This window comes from Daldinia childiae (assembly GCF_008694065.1).
Source record: "Daldinia childiae strain JS-1345 chromosome Unknown Scaffold15, whole genome shotgun sequence".
In the NCBI taxonomy this organism is placed as follows: domain Eukaryota; kingdom Fungi; phylum Ascomycota; class Sordariomycetes; order Xylariales; family Hypoxylaceae; genus Daldinia; species Daldinia childiae.
The window spans coordinates 522101-549810 of NW_022984656.1; the positions used below are offsets into that span (position 1 = coordinate 522101).

The 27710-nt window shown below is 45.5% G+C and overlaps 5 protein-coding genes across 5 annotated transcripts; 2 read left to right on the forward strand and 3 right to left on the reverse strand.

The window, feature by feature from the left end:
• Window positions 1–687: 687 nt before the first annotated feature.
• Window positions 688–2146, reverse strand: GL218_09062 (uncharacterized protein; the record flags this gene model as incomplete). Its single annotated transcript, XM_033585886.1, has 2 exons — window positions 688–1115; window positions 1324–2146. 2 exons carry the CDS (start codon window positions 2144–2146, stop codon window positions 688–690), a joined length of 1251 nt encoding a protein of 416 aa, XP_033440144.1.
• A 5987-nt stretch (window positions 2147–8133) lies between these two features.
• On the forward strand, window positions 8134–9072 carry GL218_09063 (putative 4-hydroxy-2-oxoglutarate aldolase, mitochondrial; the record flags this gene model as incomplete). The annotated part of the gene is made up of 1 exon (XM_033585887.1): window positions 8134–9072. The coding sequence occupies one exon, from the start codon at window positions 8134–8136 to the stop codon at window positions 9070–9072; it is 939 nt and encodes a 312-aa protein (XP_033440143.1).
• A 5880-nt stretch (window positions 9073–14952) lies between these two features.
• Window positions 14953–16250, reverse strand: GL218_09064 (glycoside hydrolase family 16 protein; the record flags this gene model as incomplete). Its single annotated transcript, XM_033585888.1, has 2 exons — window positions 14953–15110; window positions 15185–16250. 2 exons carry the CDS (start codon window positions 16248–16250, stop codon window positions 14953–14955), a joined length of 1224 nt encoding a protein of 407 aa, XP_033440146.1.
• A 1949-nt stretch (window positions 16251–18199) lies between these two features.
• GL218_09065 (Nuclear GTPase SLIP-GC) lies at window positions 18200–22170 on the forward strand (the record flags this gene model as incomplete). Its single annotated transcript, XM_033585889.1, has 6 exons — window positions 18200–18747; window positions 18872–19394; window positions 19477–20318; window positions 20409–20805; window positions 20963–21731; window positions 21785–22170. 6 exons carry the CDS (start codon window positions 18200–18202, stop codon window positions 22168–22170), a joined length of 3465 nt encoding a protein of 1154 aa, XP_033440145.1.
• Window positions 22171–23013: 843 nt separating this feature from the next.
• On the reverse strand, window positions 23014–27710 carry GL218_09066 (putative RNA-binding protein C23E6.01c; the record flags this gene model as incomplete). The annotated part of the gene is made up of 7 exons (XM_033585890.1): window positions 23014–23568; window positions 23624–23992; window positions 26165–26732; window positions 26784–26920; window positions 26991–27189; window positions 27349–27456; window positions 27517–27710. The coding sequence occupies 7 exons, from the start codon at window positions 27708–27710 to the stop codon at window positions 23014–23016; spliced, it is 2130 nt and encodes a 709-aa protein (XP_033440117.1).

The following is a 27710-nucleotide window of genomic DNA, read 5'->3' on the forward strand; positions in this document are numbered from 1 at the left end:
TTCCATGTACGTGCTGGCACCGAGTATATAAGCAGATGCTGGTCTGATAGCAAATCCCCCCCCCCCTTTTTTTTCTTTGCCTGTCCATTCATTTCCCTTTCCCTTTTCCTTTTTTTTGTTGTTGCTTAGGTAATTTACCTCAACTTTTTTCTATTTTCCCAGACCACCACCTATGAACCCAAGACTGCAAGACTGCGTCTGAAACAACGAAATAAGGAAAATCGACCTGTAGAAAGGAAACCATTCTGCGTGAAATCCGTTCCGGTAATGCAGCAAAAGAGTCGTGACGAAAGATAATGCAATGCCATGATGAAAGTTGACGGCAAGTTGTCTTAAAGCTGAAATATAGTATGAACGCCTTCTATTTGAGAATCAAAGGAAAATAACGCAAGCAGATAGAAATGCTTCCATGAACTCCGTGTAAGCATCCATCCTGTAGAAGTTAACAGGACGAGTTTGGGTCAACTATCTCATAAGGCTGATGTATCCCGCAAATAAACCCGAATCGTATGGTTGGTGAAATATCTTTTGAGAAATAAAGAGAATTGTAACGACGATGTATTGTCATGGATCTAAAGAAGGAGATAGCGGTGTACCCATAAGTCATTAAAGCGACTCTTGCTAGGCATCCCGCCGGCACGCCTTCTTGAAAACTTGATGCTGCACCTGTCTGATAATCCTTTTAGTCTAGGACCCAAATATACCGGAATATCGCGCACGCATTTCTGCCTTGGGAATAGTTCGGAAAGGCTGAGCGTGAAAGATGGCGTTGGCTTCGGATAGGCGGACTAGATCAGAACTGTCGCGGTGCAACAATTCGTAGTAGGCTGGATCGTTTTGCGGTAGCGTATGTTTTGATATCATTTTCTCGTCACCATCTTCGTCTATAGAGATGTCTATAAGCGGATATTTCTCCTGGGGCGCTCTTGTCGGAGACTCGGTTAGGACAGGGAATTTCTCGTGACTAATTTCGTGGATGGGCGAGTCAAGTAGGTTCACGATACGCTGGATCGTCTCTTGCTTCTTCTCAGCTTGACTCGAAACTTCATTCTCTCCCCCCTTATCCTCACACTCTTCATCTTCGGAAATCGGGACGTGTGGCTGATAGACACTCTCTATGGACTGTAGAGACAGCCGCTTGAGAGTTTCTTTCTATCCATTGATCTAGCAAACTGTCATGGGGGTATCTTGCCGGTCGGAAAGGTTGCTGCAGGTCGCATAGTGGCTTATTGCAAGGATCTGCAGCAAATCGGTATAAGTTACTCTCAAAAGAGCCTGGCTTGAGTCTTTCCTGGTTCCATACAACTGTCTTGTAATACTTACTAGCGGTGGCCACACTCTTAAAGAGGATAAATAAGGCCCCCTTTTCGATCCACGAGTCTTCTAGGATATCCTCTGGGCTTCCAAGCATAGATTTAAGGTCGTCAAGGAATTCAAAGGAGCGACTCTCTGCAAAATTGAGAAATACCGCTAGTCGAGTGATTCCACTCGATACGTCACGTTGTATATCAAGCCTCATAGGATAGCTGTGAGACCTTAATAGCGTGACCTTAGAACTGGCAGAAAATATAAATGGCATCTCCCTTTCTACGTAGTGAACGTATTTCCAAGCTGCGACGCTATCCTTGAATTCAATTATGATAGTTCGTCCGACGGGATCAGGGCTCGTGGCTGTTGTGATTGAGATTACTTGTCCTCCGCGGATTCGCGCCATGATATCGCTGAGAGGTGTGGATTTAGGAAACCCTGTGATCATGATACTGCGTGATACTGGGACAGGTGCTGGGTAAGGGTCGGGGGCATAGCGAATGCCAAATTGAAACATGAGAGGAAGAATATTGCTTTGAAATCGGGAATCATGCGTACGATATGAGTTTATAGCCTCAAGACGCTTAGCCTCGTTTGCAAACACCCTATCGACATAGTCGTGATCGTCCGGAATGCTCGTCTTCCAACCCTCCTTGCTCGCTCCAAGCACATATTGTTTAGCTGGCTTCCAAAGGTTCCTGCCTGGAAGTTCGACCCCTTCAGTCACGCGGAGGCATCCTGAAGAGCTGGACAAATATTCAGGGGTATACAGAAGTTCAGAGTAGTCACTTCCACCAATACTTGCCGGTAGAGCCATCTCGGCATTTGGCCTTTCCATCTCGTATGTGTGAGGAGTTGTGAGATTAGTATCAGCCGTACCTCCTAGTGTCTCTCCAGAAGCCCTTTCTTTAGGAACCGAATAGATCCGCTTTAGGCGCCAACGCTCTAACCAACTACCCGGCGGGCATAGCACTCGAGGATTAGTCGGGTCGTACCGACTAACCTTTTCAGCCATTCTAACCGCTATTTGCATCTCAGATCGTCTTCCATGGGTCGCGCAGACATCACGAGGACAGTCATATGGTGAGAATAGACAGGTATACTCATATTCCGTAGAATCGCCACTTCCAGTCTTGGTATTGTGATGTTCCATACCCACATGATCATGGTGAGTTGACAAATCCATTGTAAAGTCCGTAAGGCTAGAATACTTGGAAAAAGAATGCTATTGCTCTAGGGTAATATGAAGTAATTGTAAAATAGGAGAACGAATAGTCAGGTGAGGGTAAGGTAAATAGTAGGTAAAGAGTAGAGAGATTTAGAAAGAAAGGCATCGACTCTATGAATGGTAGAAGTTACGAATAAAGCAGGAACGAAAGGAGTGACTGCAGTAGAAGAGAATGAATCGCGACGCAACGCGACACGCCTTGTGCGAAATACTTACGTTTTACTTGGGCAGGCAAGCACAACTCAAGACAAGTGCGGGGTTAGTGGACTAATATTCTCTTACGGTCGGAAAGCAGTTGACAAAAGAGGTAGGAAGGATATCATTGACATAGAAATAGGTAGGAGGTAGTATGGTACATAGAGGTAACTATGGAAATATACCTTATGTGTTAACCTCTGTTCAGTTTCGCGACTTCCCTGGTTCCTATGCCATATAGGTAAATCTACCTACATATACACAGTGTATGGCAGTTACAAAATACATGTTCTAGATATATAACATCAATAGCAGTCCGAACCTTCTCAAATCCTGTGATGGCCCGAGCGCCTGCAATAGTTCCTCTAAGGTACCTACCTAAACTATATGTAGATCGTATAATAAAGTATAGATGCTCTACATGTAGTTTACATGCAGTTTAGGGCTCTAACTTATATACCTACAGATAATCTTCAACTTGAAATTGGATCTTTCTGTCAGAAGGGATTTATTGGACAAACACAAACTATACCAATAAAGTTGTTAGCACGCTTCTCCCATCCGTGAGGCGCCAATTTCTATCAATCAAATTGTAATAACAGCCGATATGATAGAAACTACTACCGAGAGGTACCATGACTCAACCCTTCTCGTGGACTGGCAGGAACACAAGCCAGTATGGCTTTAGATATGTACTATATACTTGACTACAAGGTATGTACCTAATATAACGAGAAAGAAGAGAGCATGTTGTCGTCTTGATAACTCAGCTTACCTAACCTAAGGGACTTTTCGACGGACTTGTAGCTGGATTGCAGTATTTACCGCCATGGATTAAATATTTACCTGAGCAAGTTCTTATGTCAAATAAATGCATTATAATTTTAAAATTTCGACATTGGCATCGATTCTTTAGTCTAATGTCAATAGGCGCTTTGTCTAGCGAGGAAGCTCTCGTAGGCTTAAGCTTGACCATCTCAGTTGATGGCATACGTAGAGTTTAAATACATCTTCACATGTGGGCAAATTGATTTGCGAACTACGCCAAGTTCTATATTCTTGGGTTATGCATATTAGATTGAAGTTAGGACCATATATAGTCCATGAATTTATCCGCACATCATGGTTAGAGGCTGAGGATTGGAGGACAAGTAACGGACTGAAACTCCGTAGCTCTCTGAGGATACGCTGGTTGATAAAGACAAATTCTGCTTATTCTAGGGTATTGCTTCCTTGGATGTTGTGGGCTCATTCTAATTAGGCATAATTGAGATTCCACGCATGCCTAGCATTGAACTACTTAAATGGTAGCAACATCTCGTCGCTATTGTTTAGGTATTTCCAAAGTCACAGGGACACGCAGCCTTCATTTACATATAAATAGATTCTCCTAGCTAACGCACAACTTTGGTCATATAATTGCTATCCCTATGAACTATCTATCCAGGACATGCCCTTGGCCCAGACATCCTAGGTATAAATGTAAGTCATACTGCTGAAATAGGAATTGTCATATTGCCAAAGAATGCGATCCGTCTGACATAAATTAGATTTAAGCTTTAGAGTTAAAGGATCGTATAAATAATCTAGAAGACAGGCATATAAGAAATGAGAACAAATAGAATACGAATCAAAGATATTGGTGATTCTTCGTTTTGTGACAAGAATCATCGGTCTGATGTAGAAATAATAAGTGACATTGAGAGGGTTGCTATACTTATCTGATTATTGGTAGGTCACAAAGTCGCCAAAGACCTTCCGTAACAATAAGATACATCTGTAGGGCTAGACGTTAATTAAGTGGAGAAAATAGACCATTGTAACCATTCTTAGGCCATGGAAAAGGGGCGCGGGAAAACAACGTATCCCTATCCACTAACTACCAGAACACGAAGTATGCCAACAAACTCCCTAGGTCGATTAACAGGCCTCATGACTTCTATCAGCATTACTATGTACATATAAGGGAACCGGTGAGCGCAAAACGTTGCAGCCCGTTGTAGTATCGCCTTAGCCACTAGGAGGCCTCATTTGATCCCCTGCAAGCATTAGGTATGTCAAGGATAAGGATAGTGTCTAACTAATACAAGTTTGCTCAACACATTCAATCAAATTCTGATTGGTTATCGCCTCATATAGTTTTTATGAGGAATTATGACGCTGATATTTGAGGGGGAGCTAACTCTGATGATTTTCATTGCTTATTACCTATTTTTGGGGGATGTGACGAAAACGTTACCTTTATTGTGCAACTGTTGTTATGACAATCTTCATTGGTCTATGATATTTCTTGATTATTACGTCTATTAGTACCTTGATATCTTCTGGTTTGCAACATTCCTACCTTCATACCAACAAAAACCTCAGTTTTTATCTGCTTACTACAGCATAGTTTGTTGCTGTATAACTTTACCCAACGTAGATACCTGATTATGTCGTGTGATATTGTGGGATTTTGTACATAAGCGGACAACTGTTCCTATGACTATTAATCATCGTTACTAGCCCGTGACGCCGTACGTACCGGGCTCTTTCCGATACTTCCGGATTACCCTAAAACCTCCACCGGCGCGCACCGGGACCGGAGTGAAACTTAGCTAACTTGTAGTAAAATATGGAACTGAAGTTGATTTAAAGACCAACAATGATATACGTTTGATCCACTTGCCTACCTGGTTCTATCTTTAGGGTATATTCCTTCAGGTCCCACTTGTGATAACTCATCCATCACTGTGCCATTCCGTTACAGAATTGATAAATTACCTATTTGACCAACAGCTAAAATTAAGATGATGTCGGATTGTTGCAATTGCATAATAGCGAGAGGGTACTTTACATAGTACTTAAAAGATCTGATATGTTACAAGAAGACCGAACCACCAATGATCATCCCCTCCCGAGGGGAAGGCTCCCGGGAATAAGCCACCTTACCCCCTGTGTCGATCGTACCAATACTAGCTTCTGACCCCCACATAAGGCCTTCTCAATCGCACGTGAGTCTCGTTTCTGGAGGTTTGTCTTATGTAGTTAGGTAGTTTGCCGTAACTTACGATGCTAAAGAAGGGGTAAAAATGGCCGGTCCTTTCCCCGCAGAGGATTATCACTATATCATAATTAATACAGCCTCAACGAGGTTGACTTTGACCTGTCAACATCAGTGTGAATGATACGAGACTTCGGTGTCAGAAAAGGGTGTTGACGGATGTAAGAACGGATATCGACAAATAGACCACCAATATTGACATGCGCTTGTACCCCCAAAATGAGCCAGACCGCCGGGTTTTCTCGCGGCCCCGTGGCCTCGTACTCGGTGGGATAGGCATCAAAAGGAAGCTCTTAGCGAGCCTTATGAAGATCTAGCCCGGGCTGCTCGGCTTACCAAATCGAGTCCCAGGGTATGGGAACCGGGGGAGTGGAATACCGACGACGAGGCCAAATTCTTCCCGAGAGCTAGCCGATACTTGAGCTATGTACTAGTAATTTAAATGATCTGGAAATGGCCTGATGATACGTACTAGTCCTGACTTACATATCCCTTGCCTTTTCTATAGAGCCGACAGATGTACTAGACATCCTACACGAGAGTAGTATTTATACTAGACTACCTAGACTACCTAGACTGAACTTAGAGTCTTAGCGTGCGTATCATGCAGTTTATACGTGTGTCTCGCTTGATAGTTTTTGGAAGGAGTGGTGGTGTCGTGTTTGTCGTTGATATGCGGTATAAGAGCACGAGGTATAGACTATAATGTTAGCCCACTCGCCCGCCCCTCGCCCGCCCCTCGTCTGCCCCTCGTCCACCCACTCAAATGGATCCGGGGAGAAGCCATACAAGGTATAAACCAGGATTCCGGGGCGCGTCCCCAAACTTTCCAGGAATAAGTTGGGGGTGGGCTCAACGACTATGGATATATGTCTAACTTAGTATGCTCTAACTACTGTAGGTACTCAAATCCTAGTCCCCGTCCCCGGTTCGAAACCCAGAATAAAAACGGAGCTGAGCAACGCTAGGGTGTTTGCATCGTTTTAAGTTCGTTCTTGATGAATGAGGAACGTGGGGGTTAATACCAAGTACAAAGTACAAAAGTACCTACAAAGTATTAGGTAGGTGTAGGTAGCACACAGCAGTAGTATGCGCAGGCGCTAGAACTCTAAGGATGCGTCAATGGAAATATGGATGTACCTTAGGTACCTAAGTACCTAACCTAACCTAACCTAACCTAAGCAGCTAAGGTAGGCACATAGCCCTGACGGCTTGATTACACCTTCCCCCACGGTGACAGGTGAATATAATGTATCCACTTTTAAACTTCCCCACCCTACCTAGACTTGCCCCTCATTCTCAATTCCTCCTTCTCAACTGCTGCTTGATTGACGAAAAGCTTCACCGCATTTCGTCAAACATGGATTAGTTATTTCACCCAACAATACAACCTGGCTTTCTTTCTGACCGTCCCAGATTGGTCGTGACCCTGAAAATAGATGCCTCCCGTACGTACATACACCTTATCCATGGAATACAGAGGACCCTAAAGCATTAGTCCTGCATTTCTGCGTCCTACATACCAATTTCTCATGTCTGCCTGCCTAAATAATACAAAAAGGACCAATCATCACGGAATTCCTCAGTACGTTTATGCAGTGCTCTCCGTGTCAGAGCTGCATCTAAGCCCACCGATGAGTCCCTGATGGTACACTCAATCATGTTTCTTCTTTAGTCTCATACGTAGTCTTGTTCAACTTAGATTCCCCTGTTCAGGGGAAAACCTCGCAACCACATGACACCCCCACGCACTCCACGACATGGCGTAGCCTCTTCATTGTCATTATCCAGTTATGTCAGCTCTTCCAATAATATCTCGAGTTCGAAAAAGTCTGAGCGGCTCTGTTCGGTCTTTGCTTGACTCTTCTACGATCTCATTGGTCTGCCTTTGACGAAAGAAGGATCGGATAGCTAGCCAGTCAAGTCCCGTGCTTAGTCGTCTTTCGACTTATACCTACTAAGGTAACGAGGTAGTCTCGTCGGCTTGAGCGAGGCAAACACCTAGCCGTATACCTAGACGTACACCTTTTCGCCAACAAGAGACGAATATTAAGGTATTTAAACCATACTTCCCCCCTGCCACTAGGAGGGTTTACATGTACTCCCATAGTCATTCCTCTTACACTTTAAGTGCCTAAGCTTTTCTTCTTCACTCTTAAAGAACCATCTTATCATATCCACCCCCCCATTATATAAACCAGAGCAAATCCCGCGTAGGTTGATCTGCTTCCTACTTCCTTAGCATCTTAGAATCTTTGTGATTTTCCTTCCAACTTTATCATCTACTTCTTCACTCACGTATTCCTACGTGTATCTCTCCCCAACTCTACAAGCAGTTTTACAATATCTAATCGAACCGATGACGGAATCTCCAGTTCAGTCTTTGTCTCTTCCCGATGGGGTCTATGTTCCCACCGTGGCTTTCTTTAAGGAAAATGACGACATAGACTTGGAAGCAACCCAGCGTCATGCTATCCATCTGGCCGAGGCTGGCGTTGCAGGTCTTGTTGTACATGGGTCTAATGGAGAAGCCGTTCATTTAAGTAGGGAGGAACGTAGCCTCATTATTAAGACCACAAGAGCAGCGCTAGACGAGGCAGACCATCACCTCATGCCGATTATCGCAGGCTGTGGTGCACAGTCTACTCGCGAGACAATCCAGCTATGCCGTGATGCGGCCAGTGCTGGTGCTAACTATGTCATTCTACTTCCTCCCGCGTACTACGGTGGACTCCTCAACACATCTAAGATTGTTCAGCATTTCTACGATGTTGCCGACTCCAGTCCAATTCCAGTCATGATCTACAACTACCCCGGAGCCTGTTCCGGTCTGGACCTTTCCTCCGATGCAATTCTTCAAATCGCTAAGCACTCTAACGTTCACGGCGTTAAACTTACCTGCGGAAATACAGGGAAATTGGCTCGGGTTGTGGACGGGGCCAAACCCGGCTTCTTCGTTGCTGGAGGCAGCGCAGACTTCATCCTACAGGGTCTCGTCGTGGGTGGGCACGGGACGATTGCTGGAACTGCCAACTTAGTACCTCGAGCCTGTGTTCGTATCTGCGAGCTTTTCCATGCAGGCGAGTTAAAGGAAGCAAGACGGCTGCAAGCGATCGTTGCCAAAGCAGACTGGATCGCCATCCAGACCGGATTTGCTGGAGTGAAGGCTGCCTTGCAGCACTTTGAGGGATACGGCGGGGAACCACGGAAGCCATGTGGACTGCCAAGCGGCGAGCATATGAACATGGTTACAAATGGATTCGAGGAGGTAATGGCCCTGGAACGGAGCTTAGTCTAGAGGGAAAATCTGGGGAATTAGGTTCTACTAGGCATCATGGGGCTCAATTGGGTTCTCACAACGGAGTGGGCCACGCGCTTGGCGTTTATGAGATTGAATGGCGTTACATGGACGGAATAGCGCAAAAACTATGGAATCAAAAAGACTTACCAGCTATCTGTGACCTCTGGTATAGGATGATTGTATTAAAAGGCTCTTAAAATGGGTACTTGAGTAAGAGTTACTATCAGCTATTGTCAAAAGGCTAGAATGTAGAGTTTCCATATGAATATGATCCAAAAGGATTCTCATAGCCACATCTCGCTTAATGCGTAACCAGCTTCCTCTCATTTATACCATCGATATAGCTTCACTAGATATGCCACTAGGTATGCTACGAGAAACATTATAGGCTATAACTGCCGGTAATTGTAACATGTTGGTTGGTTGGTTCTAAATTTAAGCGTCTCTAGCGGACTTTGTCAAGCTCTCTATTTCGCACGACAGAAGCACGTTCGAGGCTCGGACGGCGACGACCATAACGGTTAGGATATCGGCTACCATTGTCCCATGATTTCCAATGGGCAGCAGCGCCACCAATTCTTCTATGCCACAGCATCACGCATGATCCACGCTGCCACATTACCCCAACCCAGCTTCACACATCATGACGGCACGTCGCATACTACGTACTACCTAACCGATCTTCGCAGCTCGCATCCATTGGAAACACGTCCATCACCCGAGACAGTCGCAAGGGAGGACAGGAACACAAGACCCTTCTGCATCATGTACCAAGTAAATCCTCGGCCGATCACCAGTCGGTCCTGTCATAAAATGCATACATTGCAGATCATCCAAGCCTTTCTCTCAACCCTGTACCCCGCAGTTCGGACCTTGCAGGGCCATGCCGCGCTAGTCCTATGAATCGGTATCCCATTCCTTGGGGGGGGAACTTTTGGGGGTTGATATGAGACAGAATGCAAAGAATAACGCACGCTACGCACGCTACAATAACTCCGTCAGCGTTTGTCGCGCTATTATTTGTACGATGACTACGTAGATACCTAACCTATCGACCAACCTGTACATATATTTACCCGAGCTAACGAATGTCATACAGCGAGTGGTAGCATTATATCACTATATGTATGCTTCGAATATGTATGTAATGTCCAAAGTACTACATACCTATTTTCATCCGCCATGACACCTCGCTACTACTACCAGTAGACGGTCTCATAAACGCCGCCGACGCCACCACCACAAACACTACCTACCACGACCATGTGGTGGATATGAAGGATCCCTCGGCAACCGCTCTCCGCGACCTGGTTTTTCGGCCCATCCAAGACCTTCTGCGTCCTGGCTACTGACCTGTTTCGCTGAATTTCCCGTCTTACAAGCCTCGCATTGTTGCAACGTAGTTTAGTAATAAGACGACTTCTTAGGGGTCAGAGCCTAGCAAAGTTGCGTCTATGTGTTGCGATAGCGGAGACTATCGCGTAAAAAAAGACAGTGGCAACATGTAAGGTAAGGTAAGGGACTCCAACATCGGGCATTTTGCCTTTCTTCTGTCTAGTTCTCTAGCTAGCTGTTTCAAGCTCACTTCGAGGGCTCCAAACGGGCATAAACGGCCGCCATATGATGGCTTGGGATTATGTGATACTGAGGGGATCAATACTATCATATGTCCGGGCTCTCGGGTTGGCCGCGTGATGGCATTGGACAAAAAGCTGGAGAAGTCCGAAACGGGCAATGAGAGGAGTTAGGGCTTACACCTATTATGTCAAGCAGAAGAACAAAAAGGAAAAAAAAACCCTCACCAGACCATCTGGTTCCTCCCTACAGTTTGGTGAGTTTTCTCCAGACTACCACGGTCAGATAATCATGCAGAATGAGATCCCATTCCCCGAACCCGAACATACGGACAAAAAATTTCGGTGACCTCTAACCCCCACAACGGAAAAGAGAATCGTAGTTTTTGGACGTTTCCTACCTATTTCGCCCACACATATCTTAATAAATACAGGGGTTTTCCACGGTAGTTTATCTAATTATAAAATGACGAATAAGTTACTCTTATAGCCAGGGCCCATCGAATGGCCAAATTTCCCCTCCTACTACTACCTTTCTCACCTACTCAAAGCGCTTACATGCGACCACGAGAACACGGTGTCTGATAATCATGAATAGGTAAATTGTGCTATATAAAACAACGCTACACGATAGGGGCGAGGCAATGCAACGCAAGGAATGCCGGCACCCGGCAGACGGCCTGATCAGATATGCATAGAATGGCGTGGGGTTTGTATTTTGACCCCTCGGTTGCGTGGCAAGGACTTTGCAATGCGGTACACCGATGCAATCAATATGCAGTCAGCACTGAAAAGGGGTTGTTGGGCTACAATCCACGAGGTGACTGCGGTTAGCTAATAATTCCTTCAACCAGTTCATGAGAGTGAAACACTGAAGCCACCGGGGGTAATTGGAAGTTATCTCGTTCGTTAAAGAGTTGAAGGTACATCCGGGGCCAGTCCGTCCGAATCTACGAAGCATAATTCTTCTTTACATTTCTCATCTGGAAGCGACCGAGAGAGTTCTACTTTTCGAAATAGGATTGCCGCGGACCGCGCGTTCGTTCAGTATATGTCATGATTTTGGCTGAAATGCGAATGTGACGGCACGGCCCGGCCGGTTCTGCAATCGAGAAAAAAGCCGAAAATTTAAAAAGGTAAAGGCGTTTAAACCTCATCATAACATCATCAAGCACGGCATACCAGGCATAATAGAATGAGTCAACTACCAGCCACACAGCTATTCGGCTAGAGCGGCAGGGTCCTCTGCCATCTCCTGTTCCGTACGACTGGCGCCGATGAGGATTGGTAGAGCACATGCTGGGATTGGCGACCCCTGATACCGGAATGGGAATCCGGCGGCCAGAGACCGGGTTTACATAAGTGAAGAGCGGGTGCTCCCGTTGCGTGTGTCGCGAACACATAAAGCTTCGTCAGGCTGCGAGCTGCGAGCTGCAGGGCCGACGATGACATCTATTGGATATTTCTGGCTTATTGTTTCCTACACCAGCAAATCATAGAAGCGATGACGGCTATCTCGTCAAGAGATAATAACAAGGACAAGAAAAGCCGCGTCTGTATGTATTGCTGACAGAAATCTCTGAGATCCAGGGTTCCATGTGGCTTTCTTTTTCCTTTTTCTGGCTTCCGCCCAAGTGGAGTTGTTCACCTTTCAGCTGCAAAGAATACTCATAGAATGAGGAAACCCCCACGCCCAGTTTCCTTATGTTCCACCTTAGTCAGACTGGATCTGCAGTGACAGGTCTAGCTATTGAACTGCACGGGCGCCACAGACCGGGACACGAATGATGTTAGTGATGTTGATTTGTTAATTGAATCCGCAACTGAGGATTCCGCGCCTTTTGCCCTGTGCATGGACTACTATATCGTCGTTACCTTTCTCTCGGAGTCAGCTCCATGAGAAACAATTTGGCAATGAGGACTCTGTGCTTCGTAGCCTTGTCTGAGGCTGGTGATACGTAAGTTGTATTACTCTACAGTCTCAGTACCGAAGTAGTGTTGCCCAACAAACGCAAAGGTGGCGGCCAGGACTCTCCCAATAACCTCACAACGAAGCCTAACATCTCCGAAGGATAAGAAGAAGCAAGCGATATAGAAGTCGATGCCGCTCTAGCTTCAGGAACAGAATATTACTGGTGGCGCTTACAATACCATGGGAATTACTACGCAATTCGAACCGAATTGAGGCATTACCAAATATAACACATATAATGCGGTGCTGTTAAATTTAGGCCGCTCTATTCTCATGCGAGATCCAGATTGGACTGTTCCCTGCGTGTAGCAAGCGGTAAAGATCGAACCAATTACTTCCTTTCAAATGATCATATCCGGGGATCGTCCGAGTCTTTTGAATCCCTGGTACGATCCTTACGTGACCGCGGGTTCGCAAGGCCGGCTCCGCGCTGATATAAAATATCCCATTTAGGAAACGTGCACATTTTCGGTCATATGAGACGGCACGATCTTGGTCTTTCTGATACATCATTAATGCCCTATCTTACTCAATATGATAACCGCCCACTTCCATATATTCGATTCTGTATGGTCCATCCCATAACAGAGCCCAACGACAGGGACGGCTTGCGTAATATTGTAAATTCGCTATAAAATACCTCTTCGTACTATTGCCCGAAGATAAGGGCTAAACATCCAAGTGGCTTCCAAGTCGCCACTCACTTAGACAACAGGCGTGTAAATCGGCAACAATAATCAGCGCTTAATCCTTCCATGTTTGAAAAATTTCAAGACATGGCCCCTATGACGTCGAATAAGGGTACGGGCAGCCTAGCTTCAACAACACCCGCTAATCAAGGCTGTCATACTTGAAGATACCTACCTATGCATCAAATCCCGATGCACGTAAGCGCTTAGGACCACACGGGTAGACGGGTCAAGGAGAGAAATGCTACCGCGGCTTGCACATATTAGTGACCCCCATTTTAGATAATCGGCCAGGACGAGAAGACGAGACACAGGGTAACCAAATTATATCTAAGCTTATCATTGGCTCGCTGACAGTGTAGATCTAAGGTGTTGAAAGAAGCAAGTCAGAAATAGGACTTATTTGGGCTTATTCAGACTTGGTTAGACAGCTCGTGACCTTTCTCACCATAGTTGACTGCGATGAAGGCTATTTTGGTCTAATTCAAAGTAAATACCCTTTAGATGAAATGGAAGATAGAGAGCAATATTATAAACTGCCTTAGCTGCAGATATCTAAAAGTCAATGTATTATCTAGTTCTAGAGAAGGCCACATTAAGATACGGTAACGATGGTCCCGAAAGGATTGTCTCCTCTGAATGAGATTAACTTAGAGTTGATATATTACTTAATAAGACTTTAAAAAATTCAGTATTTCGTTTTGAGTAGTTTTTACTTGTTCCAATGCCAAAGGTTTCGACGTGGTTGTGAACAGCGCTTGGATTAACGTTACACTAACAAAGTACTCAAGTTATACCTCTTTTCAAGATTTGAGCCAACACTTGCTCTTACGGTTAGAATGAAATAACTACACGTAATATAATAAGTTAAGTTTTATTATGCCTCATTTTATTCATGATTTAATATCAAACTATCGATGCTTTTATAGTTAGTGTATTTTGTTTTTATTAGGATGCCTGCCGGGTTTGCGTGTTAGATATATTAAATTATTCTTATCTCCTTTTCTGCATAGGTTAGGGAAGTATGAAAAGAAATAGTAAGAGAACAATAAAAACATTCTATATTAATAAGTTAGATATAAATATATGACGCATAATGAATAGCAATAGTAAAGAAATATAACACTAGACCACGGAAGGCTGCCAAACTACCATAAGTATCCTCACGCCAAACAGACAGTTGGCCATATCCAAGTTCCTCAAGCTATATTATTTATCTCTCATAACATAAGTGACTTATAACTGTCATCATTGAATCTATCCACCGTTTATCAGAAATTCCAAAACTTATATTCACACATGCATGTGAAGCAATTTTATTGTAAGTACGGAAAATCAAATCATGATACTGTTAAGTACAACTCTTAATTGATTTCACACATAGAATGAATATTAAGATAGATGAATTGAGCCATTAACGTATGGCCGCCTACCCTCTTTCGAGGGTGCTGTGCGCCTCTTATTAGTATGTAGATTTACCCCTGAATCTACCCCTGGCCCACTTATTTCCCGACTGGCATTGAAGTTAACAATTGAGTATCTTATGGTTCAAGTAGGTTATTTATAGATAGGTATTTATACATTTTATCAGCTAAAAAGGTTCAAATAATGTAAAATTAATGTTAATATAGCCAAAGGCCCTTCAAAGGCATTGTGAATAATAATCATTCTGGAACCTGCATGTTGTCCCAGCAGCACAGACAGTGCATCCATTCCAGGTCTTGCCGGCACATTGCCCATATTTAGCCGCAGCACAGGCGTTACCACCGCCAGGAGCCGGTGGTTGTCCGGGTTGTCCACCTGTGAGTTAAGAGAATGTGTCAGCAATGCCCTGATAAGGTAGGACTTGGTGTAGAGGCAAGAGAAATATTTACCTTGAGGCCCAGATATCAACACAGGGGTACCAGTTTTCGAGGTGAGATCAATACTGCAAGTATTTGCACACGATCCTCCAGCTCCGGGGTTCGTGAACGGGTTTCCAGGCACCGGGTCTGTGCTATTATAAACGATGTCGATCCACTGAATCTGCATCTCCGCAGACTGGCCCTTGGTCATGTTGCCACTCCAACTGCCACCATCGCTCCAGCTGTTGAACATGATACGGCTTGCGTCGCGGGGTGCCTGGAACTGGATAGAAGACATAAGTTGCCCATCGACGAACCAACTTGTGGATCCCGGGGTCCAGTCCATTCGATGATACTGCCACTCGGACCAATCTACGCGGTTTGGTAGGGAGACGTTTCGAGTTGCCTGGGGGATATCACCGGCCTCGTTCCAGGATGGCTGGTTCGTATACTGTATCGAGTACTTCGGGTCGACAGTTCTAACCTCAAGATCGGCTTCTTGTACTTGAGAAATCTGTGGCGCTTCGCGGAAAGTGAACATAGCCGTAACGGCCCCTGGCGCACCCCTAGTCCTGGCATACATACGGATAGACAGGTACCGATAACCGAGGGAGATAGACTCGATCTCTGAAGCCGATTGGAAATTATCATGACGCATCGTTCGCATTACGAGATATGTCTTGGAGGACGCTCGTGGGTCTGAATTCCTGTCGAAGTAGATATTATTCGCTGAGTTCACCATCAGTACCGACGCATCACTTCCAGTAACGTCCGAGCTGCCGTTCATGAGAGCACTGTTATTCCATGTCTGGATAGACCACATGCTCGTCCAAGTAGGATCGTTAAAGTAATTATTCGTCACAGGCGCATCAGCGCTACCTTTTGGATCATTGATCGGCCCTGGCACGCGGACATTCTGGGTCTGATCCCTAAAATCGAAGAAGCGATGATGCGTAAAGTAATGGGCAGTCGTTGTATTGGTTCTATAGCAGTTGCATCTCGAATCGGTCACTAAGGGATAGTTTTGCGCGTGGACGACGGTCAACGACGAGAATATGGCTATCAACGTAGTAACGAGTCCCCAATTATTAGCCATATTTGAGGCTTAGAGCCAGCAGACCTTGTGGCTTCAATACTTATGTTTATCGTTCTTACAATATTCGAGAAGGAAAGACACGTCACAACGACCTCCTACGAGCGAGGCTACAGGTGGGTAAAATACCAGTTCATACTAGAGGGACATACGCGCATAAACCAAAATAGAACACAGAAACGGGGAAAAGAATCCATGCCAAAGATCTTTATGCCGAGTCCAGCTATAGGTTGCCTGTCAGCGGAAACATTCGATATGAGGCCGATGGTTAGCATCACGGCTCAGGGAAATCTAGAACTAGTCGGTAAAAACATGTTCTCCCACATTGCACCGCGCGGATATAGGGCAGTTCAAATATATAATAGGCTTAGCGATGAAACAAGCTTTTTCTGCAAGGAATATCTTGCGGGGAATAGCCAGATCCGGATCGTCGTCAGGGGAAGGGGGAGAAGTAGAATGGTCCGGGTAAATCGTACTAGGTCAAAAACCTTGAATGCCAACGTTTTCATATTAGAAACACGGACGGCATTTCTCCCTGTTCTTATAAGGGGACACATTTGTATGATTCGCAATGCGAGGGTGGTATTACGGAACATTATTCTTAAAAATTTTTGAGCAGTGAAGCTAATATAGACATGACGAGTCCTACTACTCGGCAGACATGTGTCGAGACGTGAGGACGATGGCATCTTGAATGCTACCACACCGCGACGATACAACCACCTAACGAGATCTGAGATGGGGTATACCAATAATACCACGAATAACACCACACCGTCATCTCTGAAGTGAAGCGCGGTGGTGCGATACCACTGCTACGTGACGTGCCGGTGATTGTAGCATCCGACTATAGATCCGTCGAAGCTATGCTCTCCGTCTCGACCTACCGAAGTTAATATCGACATCTTATATATTACGTAAAATATACTAGGGAATATATACCATAACTGTGACTTTTCGGTCAGGTAATTAAGATAAATGACGTTTGATGCTGGATGATTCTTCTCGTGGATAAAACATAAAAAAAAGAACTTATACTTGTTATTGCTCCTAATAACATATATCTTGATCATAGCTAGAATAGGGACGAAGAATTGTGAATTAAAGAAAATCGTACTTCGAAGCGTAGACGTCATGTTTAGGTAGGTATTCATTTTATTACCTGTCTATATCATTTCTAATTTTTGCCTCGATATTCGTAGGAAATGCTTGGCGACGCCATTATTCGGTATTAGAAACTTGGGCAACCTGAGTAGCATTTATTAGGTAAATAATCGTTATAAATCTACTGATTATTCGCATATTTCTACTCTACCTCAAGCCTTATCTACATATGCGCGATGGATATAAGTAGGAGATACTTTAATGAAATGAGTATATGTAGTGTATCTTGGAGAGATAGATTATACATCGAAGGTCTTGAAAGGTTCTTAGCGTCGAAATCTGCCGATACTTTATACACAAACAGGTACCTCACTTACCTACCTACCTACCTAGGTATTCAAACACAGTGCATATATCACAATGATCATTATATGCACTGTAAGACTCATAGCATCGAGTGTGTACCTACGTAGTTCCGTGCGCTATGCCTTCTGTTTTAATTTGAGAAGTGACAGGTGATGGCGCGTTTGATTTTGGACGCGTTAAAACTTAGAATGACGCGACTTTCTTAACATTTAATGTTTGCCTCATCAACCGCATCAACTTGCTACTTAGCAACTCTCTCCATCCTAGCAACTCTCTCCACAGCGGGACACTTTCATTTCTTCCTGTTTACCTAAACCTATCGTAGTATTGTTCTGTCGAATTCTATTGAATTCTTCTAATATTTCTACGTAAGACTACATTTATTTATTTACATCCTTAGGTACATTGTTAATGTATCGCATCAAGAGTGCGATATATCACTTACATCTATTGGCACTATAAAACCGTCGCCTTATGTAACTATGGATGCGAATCCTCCTATCAAGCCCGAGCCTTCGGATTCCGAGGATCGTTTCGTTAAACCGGAACCTTTGGATGATCCAATGACAGCACCTCCAATTTCTAGGGTTGCATCAGAACAACCTTCGCACAATGTCCTGACTATGACTTCCGGTGCGTCTTTTTCATCCGATCCTTTCAGTCCCGCTCTTCAGACTGAAACAGGAATGTCAACTTCTCCGAATGCTCCTATCAAGGCCGACCAGGAGATAGAGCAAGATAGAAACCCAAACTCTCCTGATGTGGAATCGAGTGGCACAAATTATCTCGATCAGCTGATCACTGTGACTGTTCCCGAAACACTAGAATCTGGCGTGACAATTGGTGTCGACCTCCTAGATCAACTGAAAGTTCATCTAAGCACTTTTAAAAATCCCGATGTTGATACGTGGCTCGATACAATCAATACGTTAAAAGAGAGTGCAAAGCCAACGCGCACTGTCGTAGGTGTTGTCGGCAATACCGGCGCTGGTAAGAGCTCCGTCATCAACGCACTTCTAGATGAAGAACGGTAAGATCTCGGTTGCTATTACATTCTCAACCCATCCTCTCATCACCTCCCTTTTCCTATCCCCCTTTCCCACTTAATCACCTAACCCTACAATGCATTTATACGTATACTTAAAAGTCTCTAGATTACTTCCTACAAACTGTATTCGCGCATGCACTGCGTCGCCGACTGAGATTTCGTATAATCACTCGGATGATCCCTCCGAATTATACCGGGCTGAGATTGAATTCATCACTGCTCAAGAGTGGATTAAGGAACTCCAGATACTATTTAATGATTTGTTAGACGGCAATGGTGCGGTTTCGCGTGACTGTTCCAACGCTGATAGCGAGGCCGGTGTTGCTTATGCGAAGCTAAAAGCCGTTTATCCGCATAAGACTAGGGAAATGATCGCCGAAGGGACACCACAAGATTTTGCCAACGAACCAGCTGTTCGAGGGGTGCTCGGTAGTATCAAGACTCTTAAAGAGAATTCCGCGAAGAGTCTATATAGTCGGTTACAGCATTATGTCGACAGTAAGGAGAAGATTACTGGGAATGAGAATAAAAAGCGAAACGTCCCTATGGAATATTGGCCCTTGATCAAAGTTGTCCGAATTTACATCAAGGCAAAGGCGCTGTCTACGGGAGCCGTACTGGTTGACCTAGTAAGTTTTTTCAACCCACCTCGCAAGATAGGGGTCACTGTCTTATTACGGAGAGGAAGTAGTCTTATACTGACTTAATCAGCCGGGTGTACAAGATTCCAATGCTGCTCGAGCAGCGGTGGCGGAAAAATACATGAAGTCATGTACCGGTTTGTGGATTGTGGCACCTATTACCCGAGCCGTTGACGATAAGACAGCCAAGTCACTTCTCGGCGACTCTTTCAAGAGGCAATTGAAATACGACGGCACATATTCAGCTGTTACCTTTATTTGTTCCAAGACCGATGATATATCCATCACGGAAGCTGTAGACAGCCTTGGCCTCGAGGAAGAAATATCTGAGTCCTGGAGTCAAACTGAAGAATTGACAAATTCGATGAAAACCTCCCAATCTATCTTAGAGGAATTGACAGACAAGAAGACTGCACTTGGCGAGCATGTCGATGAGATTGAAGCTAGTTTGGACATATGGGAGGACCTACAAAGTCAGCTTTCGAGCGGAGAGACAGTTTACGCGCCGTTCGAAAAGTCTAGGAAGAGAAAGAGGCTTTCCAAGCCCTTCCAAAGTCGCAAGAGCCGCAGCCCGTTTGGATCTGATATCGATAATGTCGACAATGATGATGGCCAGGATGCATACGAGTATGACTCGAGTGATAAGGAAAACTCGCAGTCGATCAGCGCCGGCCAACCTCTTACCAGCGATGATATTGACGAGAAACTTGCGTCACTCAGGGCACAGAAGAGAGAAATACGTGACAAAAGGCGAGGCCTTGATGCACAAATTGCAGATGCTCGCAAGCAGATACGAGAGGCAAAAGCTGAGCGACAAGGAATTCTTGCCGAGATCAAGGCACGGTGTATCCAAGGACGCAATAATTATTCTCGCGGTGCAATTAAGCAGGACTTCGCCATGGGGATCAAAGAGTAAGTCTACTGTTTGTTAGCACTAGCCTATTGCCGTATCAGTTATAACGATACTGATTGGTCTTCCATTTATCCGCTGACAATAATTAGACTTGATCAAGAACACGCTGCAGAAGAAGATGACACAACGTTCAACCCCGATGAAGATATTCGCGACTATGATGAGGTTGCTCGTACTCTACCCGTGTTTTGTGTAAGCAGTCGTGCTTACCAGAGTCTAACTGGGAAACTCCGGAAAGATGACTTCCAAGATCATGGGTTTATGTCTCTAGAAGATACAGAAATCCCGCAGCTTCAGCTGCATGCGAAGAAACTAACAGAGGAAGGACGAGCAAGTAACTGCCGTAGATTCCTTAATGATCTAACCCAATTGATCAATTCTATGAAACTATGGGCTAGTAACGATGGAACTCAATCTACACTGACGGATGTGGAAAAGCGGCGCGAGGAAATGCATCTGCGCAAACTCTTGAATGATTTGGAGACCGTACGTTTTTGTCTAGTTATTCCTGTCCTATGATTTACCCATACTATGTTGCTGCTAGTGCAGGTTGTTTTATTCATTCTAGCTATTCGCAACATGACGATTTCGGCTGTTACTCGTTAGTTTCTCTACCTAGGTAATCATGACTGACATTTCATAGGGATTCGATACATCTATTAAGGAGGCAGTAAAATTACTTAAAGAGTCACTTCAAGAGCATGTTTATTCCGTCTTCACGTCGTCTATTCCAGGGGCTGTCTCTGCTGCCCCCAATACCGCAAGCGGATGGTCAGCGCCTAAACAATTAGGCGGTATGGTCTGGGCGACGTATAAAGCAACCGTTCGGCGGAGTGGTGTTTATACTGGGGCCTCGGGTCCTCGTGATTTCAACCAAGAGTTATTCGACCCAATTTCTCGCAATCTAGCAACGGGGTGGGAACGCGCATTCCAGCGTCGGCTGCCAGCCGTTCTTGATGAGTTTGCTTCAAAGGCAAAGAAACAACTAAAAGCGTTTCATGAAGCTGCCGAAACCCGCGCTCGGCAACGCCATACTAACGTATCAGGAATAATTACCCTGTCCAGTCAGATATTGGCCCATATACGTACATTAGAACAACTACCAATTACCTTGCGAGCCGTAATTACTGACCTTCAAAGAGAGGCTAGTCGACAATTTACCCCTGCTATCTGCAGTGCCATGCAGTATGCCTATCAAGTTTGCACAGAGGAGCGCGGCCCCGGTTCTTATAATCGTATGAAAGCAGCAATGGCGAACCATGTTGCAACTTCGCGTCATACTATGTTTAATGAGGCCACCGACACAGTGAAAGCACAACTGGAAGCGATGTGTCGTACTGTCCAAAAGAGCCTAAGTGACGAAATGGAAGATATGTTCAGTTCTATCTTTCGCGACTATATGAAGGTTCTTGGTGAGTACTTGACTATTACGGCCTACATAATTTTAGTACTAATATTACTACAGTTGGCACCACAGTCGATCGTCACGCCAAGCTGCCACCCCAAGAACTTGCCATGCGAGCAAATGTTAACGACTTCCTGCAGCATTGCGACTTGATGTTTTCATCCGTTCTAGACGAGACAGCCGTCGATGGACGTATGGAAACAAAAGGCACAACACAGACGTCAGAAGAAGACCCAATGATAGAGGGTGAGAATGAGTATGGTGGGGAAGTGGCGTCCGTCAAAATAGAAGCCCCAACTGAGACCCAAGCCTCCATCGACGTACCTAGCGAGGCCAATAACAACCACGCTATACAAGATGTAAAGTACAACTCAACGCTGGCTGAAGCTGATGAATTAATGCAGCAACAAATTCGAGCGCAAAGCCAAAGCGTCGAGTGCGAGTGAAATTTCTAACCACATGTTTCTCTTCTGAGAAACAAGTAAAATCACTCGCGGGCTCTAAATCGATGGGCCACATAAAGGACCGTATTCCCTTCTATTCAGTTCTGTGAAAGGTGGTCGGCAACTCACCCGGTTCGGTAGTGAGTTTGGTCTGGTTTGGTGTGTTTGTGTGTAAAGGGAGTTAGCTTAAGGATAGGTAGTGTTAGCAAGGTTGCTATCATATGATGGTTGGTAAAAGTTTGTAAGGGTAGGTAAAGTGAGCTAGGTAGCTATATAGGAACTGTCTCAAGCTGCTGTGTAAACGTGGTTCACATAGCTTTGGACCAATAAAGAAAATCACTGATATTTTTGGTAATTTGTCTTATAATCTCCCATCTACGCAGCCATTTTAGGTTGATGGCATGGCTCTTGGATTGTCGTCGCATAACTGTGTTGTCTTATTTTAGATCGATAGCTTTTGGGGCCTAGCCCTTGTAGTGTTAACTCTTAAACTTAATAACAATTTCATCTAGGTATAATGAGACGTGGTGGAAGGTAAATTAATAACATATATAACAGTTAATGGCAGCTATGTGTGCCGTGTAGCTGCGATCTAAATAGTAACACTGCGATAATAAATCCGGCCCAAGTCCCCCCCTTTCCTTGGGGCTTCCGCAGAAGATGACTGATAAAACTAAGGACGCGCAGGTATCCCCGTGAAATATCATAATTGCACACATTTATCTCCCAGTTCTACTTGGGTGGGTATTCACATCTCCCCTTCATCTCTACATCGTAGTATGAGTCTCAAATAACAGTCACGAATCAGCGTTCTTATGGTCTCGTCTTCCATCTACCGGCGTTAACTCAGACGAGAACGGACGATACGGATCCTTGCCTCTCGACGGTGTTTTTTGTAGGCATCATTTCCACCGTCTGTCCACCTCTATATACCGGTGGACCACCGTATATAGGGCCGGGCGTGTACGGAGGACTAGGATCGTTCGAGGTGCTGTTATGGCGACGATGGTCGTCTCTTATAAATGGAGAGGGGCCGTGATTAGGAGGTATGTTATTAGGAAGAGGAGTATCGTTTATGTGAGTTCGAAGCTTCTCTCGACGACGCATTTCACCTAACACGGCTGACATAACCCACATCAGCCAGGCGAATGCTGACACGATGGAATAGGCGATGATTAATCCCTGGGACGCCTCTGCTAGTTTTAGTCCGAGCCCGCCGTTGATGATACCTAGGGTGATGGCAATTCGGCCGAGCCACAGGTGCGCGTGCGAATAAAAGGTTCGACGTCGCAGACGCTTGAACTTGGAATGGTGGGCGAATCCGAGTTGCGGCTGAATGAACATTACCACGAGCAGGACGATACCGATGATGGGGTGTGCGTTTTTCGATGATATTTGTAACTAATTTGGTTATTAGCGGGCCAGTATAGAATCTAAGAAAAAGGGGGTTACCTACCAAACTAGAACCACTAGGAGGAATCCTCACCATCTCTATAAGATGTATCCCGAGCGCGGCAGCGGCAATGTATAGAATGAACCCAATAATCTGAGTTGCGGCGTGTATTATCCAAGTGTGTCGACTAGGTAGTAGTCGTACGAGGATGGCGCCGATGGGAAATATCACGACAAAACATAACGCGGCAATAATACCGTGAGCCGTGCGGTATCGAATCGCCTGATCAACGTCGAAGTCCGCAAATACACTTAGGCCGCCTCCTATTGTGCCTGAACTGCCTGAACTTCCCGGCCCGTTCCCATAGCCGCTGTCTCCATTGTCCCCGACCCAACCCGCCCAAGCACCGCCGCCGTCGTTGTTGTATGGACCCTGGGCTTGTACACTTCCCGCTACGCAAAAAAGGTTAGCCCATATCTAAGGCTTACTTATATATATATATCTATCTAGGAATTATAAAGAAATATTCCATTCACCAAACGTTATATACGAAATGTGGCAGATGGACTGAACTTACCTAATAAAGCGAGGTTATAAGCAAAATGCAACCGATTTCATATTGACACGCGGCCCTTGAGTAAACCAATAAATTCAACTCAATTCAGCCCTCTCTCTCTCTCTATTCATCTACGCCGTGTTAAAGTTATACCACATCAAGCGTGAGAAATGCAGAATATAACTCAATAGAAAGTTACTTTTGTTTGTAAGTTCCAGTCCCCCCTTACCAACGGCCACCCTCTTTTACATATATATATCCTCCCCCTTCCCCCGCGATCTAGCACGCGCGGCTCCCCAGAAGAAAGAAGGTCCAAGCCCCCCTAGAGCCGTTACACCACTGATAGTTTTCCAGCCTTAGTACCTCTTGTCTCGGAACTTGGCCTGGGGACGTGCCGCCGCGCCCCGACCACAAAGAAGGTTCGGGACCGAGCGTCCCACGCCCGCCCGTACCAGCTAGCCAACCAGCGCTCCCGACGCCGTTACATCCTAAATCTAATAAACGATATTTCCTTCGTCGACGGCTTACCAACAGGTCAGGATTACGTCAGTGCTATCGCTCGTGTTCCCCCGTCAGGCTTCCCGACAGGACTTGGGATTGCGTAACGCGCCCCGGTACGCATCACCACGTGGGTCTAAGTTATGGCAACGATGGGCAGAATTTTAATGACGTTTTAATTTTTATCTGAGACTTAGGTTTAGATGCAACACCGTCACTAAATTCTTTAACTATACTAATAAACGAGTAGTTAGCACATTATCACTCAGTAGACCAAAATACTCCGTTACTTAACACTACTAACTTAGAAGATGTCATTGCAGGTAATTTAGAAATTGTACTACGATTAACAAGCAGATAATAGTTAAAGCCGAAGTTATCAAGCCAATCACGGGCCCTGAAGCATATACTTTGAAATTTGATGTAGTTATTGACTAAAGAAAACCTGAGCGCCTATTAAGCCAATTTAATGCTTGTAAAGGCTAAACGAACGTCACCAAGGCAAGTCCAGGCAGAACGCCATTCCACTACTACCGAAATCGAATGCACCTGACGATGAATTGCTGCAATAACATAGGCTAGGATAATAGAGGAGCAGTTTAGTTAAATTTCCATAGCTTTCATTATTCCATGAGCTCCTATTTGTATTCGGGGAATGTACCAAACAACTAAAGCCATAACTATCGTCATCCGAGGCAGATAGTCGGGAATCAGGGCGGGACTATATAGTCCTTCGTATTCCGTCAAGCCTGCGAAGAAGGACCATAGTTGCATAAGAGTATAGAACTAATTATCTCGATACTGCCGTTTCATAATAGAGAGCTGATTTTTTACAACCTCGAGGCAGGGGCTGGGAGGACTCGGTGCAAGCAGTGATATTCTTCGACGAACACATGCCAAGGCGAATGAAATTGATTGCGCTATCTGCGAACAAGGCGTATGTGTTTTCAAAATGTCAAGGCATTAGGACGCAAAGTAGCCGCAGAAAAAAGCAGTTGCAATCGCCAATGTTTGAGACATGTCGAAACTATATGCCACGAAATTGTCATGAAGGAAGACTCGTGTCGCTCAGGTTGGATAAGATGAAAACCAAAGAAATCGTGAAATGAAATCAACGTCGTAGCAAATAATGCAAATGGTACACGGTTCTCCTGTAGAAACATCCACTTTTTGACAAACGCCATAAAGTCAATGAAAGGCAAGGGAAACAACTGCCTAAGACCCCCGAACCCCGTGCGCACCGCCCATTTGTCGTATCGAACTCACCAACGCCTGCATATCATAACGAGGAGAAGGATGATCGAACAACCGCGTGTAGATGGTGTCGTACATGGCAGGGAAACAAAGATGGATAAGACCGAGGAGCCGAAACCAGAGAGCGATACGAGAGACTGAGAAGCATGCCGAAACGCCAGAAACGCAGGACGCCGGTTATGCTAGATCATACCAAGTGCGACAATTCATACCGGGTGCTGAATTGTTGCGAGCGGGTTTACTAAGACAAGGTTAGCTTCTCCAGCAACAGATGCAGGGGTAGTTGCAAGACGTACCTGAGGACCTAAGCCGCCAGGGGGAGGGCCCTGATGACCACTGCCACCAAAGCTAGGACCGGCAAACGGACCGGGACCAGGTGGACCAGGAGGGCCAGGGGGGAAGTAATGAGGCGGGGGAGGGGCAGGACGATACGGGGTACCTACACCAGAATTGTTCTGAGAACGACCCCAAGACAGACGAACCCGCGAGTTACCAATTGGGTAGCCCTGCATCTGATTGATTGCCATCTCCGCGGCGGCGTGACGGTGAACAAACTGAACAAAACCGCAGCCCTTACCGGGTGGGATCTTAACGTAGGTAATCTCGCCAAAACCCTGGAAAAAAGATCTTAGCTCGTCTTCTGTCACATAGCCAGAAAGACCTCCAACGAAGACAGTTGTATTATTCGGGTCTGTAAATTGGTTCATCGTTAACGGGTTAAACGTTCCGGGTTGCTGATAGCCATAGTTAGGCGGTTGCTGCTGCTGTACCCACTGGCCACCCATATTGCCAGCATGCTGCGGGACTTGGGGGGGTTGGACCATCTGGTGGCCGTAGGGGTTGTACTGCCCTCCCTGATGATTGCTAATCATCATGTTAGAAAATATTTACCAGATATTAGAATATATTACTTGCCGGTTCTTAGGAGTCGCGGGCGAAACTCTCATAGGTCTATTACCACAATAAACGCCCTGCATCTCCACCAGCGCACGCTGCTGATCTTTTTCATCGGAAAATCTGACGAACCCATAGCCTCGCGACTGTCCAGTCTGCTGATCGGTCATGATCTTAGCGGACTTGCAGCTAGGGAATCGTGCCTGGAACAGAGCGACCAGGACAAACATTGACTTCATGACCCAGATCTCCAACAAATATCGAGAACTCGGGAGTTCGGTCGTCACGACGATCAATAAGACCTCCGCCCGAAGCCCAATTCAAACGGAAAACACGGTCGGTGTTGGGGATGGGCGTACCGTTCAGCTGCAGAGCCTTCTGGGCAGCCTCTGGGGTGGCGAATTCGACGAAGCAATAGCCGGCACTCCTATTTTTATGTGAGAAATTGTTGGTTTGAGGTTGTGGGGGAGAAGTTAAGTAAGCAGGATCGGGGATGATAGGCTTCTGCCGCTTGGAAGGGCCGGTAGTATTACGGAGCCCACTGGAGCTCCCGCGAGGAACATGGCAATAGACAGGTTCTTCATACCCAGAGTGACGATCTCGGATGATCTTAACCTGGACGTTTTCGTTGAGTGTCGACTGGAATAACGTGCGAATGAAACCCTCATCCATCCACCCCGCTAGTTCACCCATCCTGTATAATTCAATCAGTGTTACTTGTTATTATTGAGTGGGGATAGGGTCTGTTTTATACCAAAGGGTCTGACGAGCAGAATCGGCAGGGAAGGGCTGCGTCATGTCACCGCCAGCTTGACCGTTAGTCTGGGCCAAGGATAGGCCTTGTTGGGATACACCAGGGGCACCGCCAGCACCTTGGGAGCCAGCATCGCCTTGGGAGCCAGAGCCGTTAGACGGAGGCTTGCCGTTATAGGGGTTAAATCCGTCCAT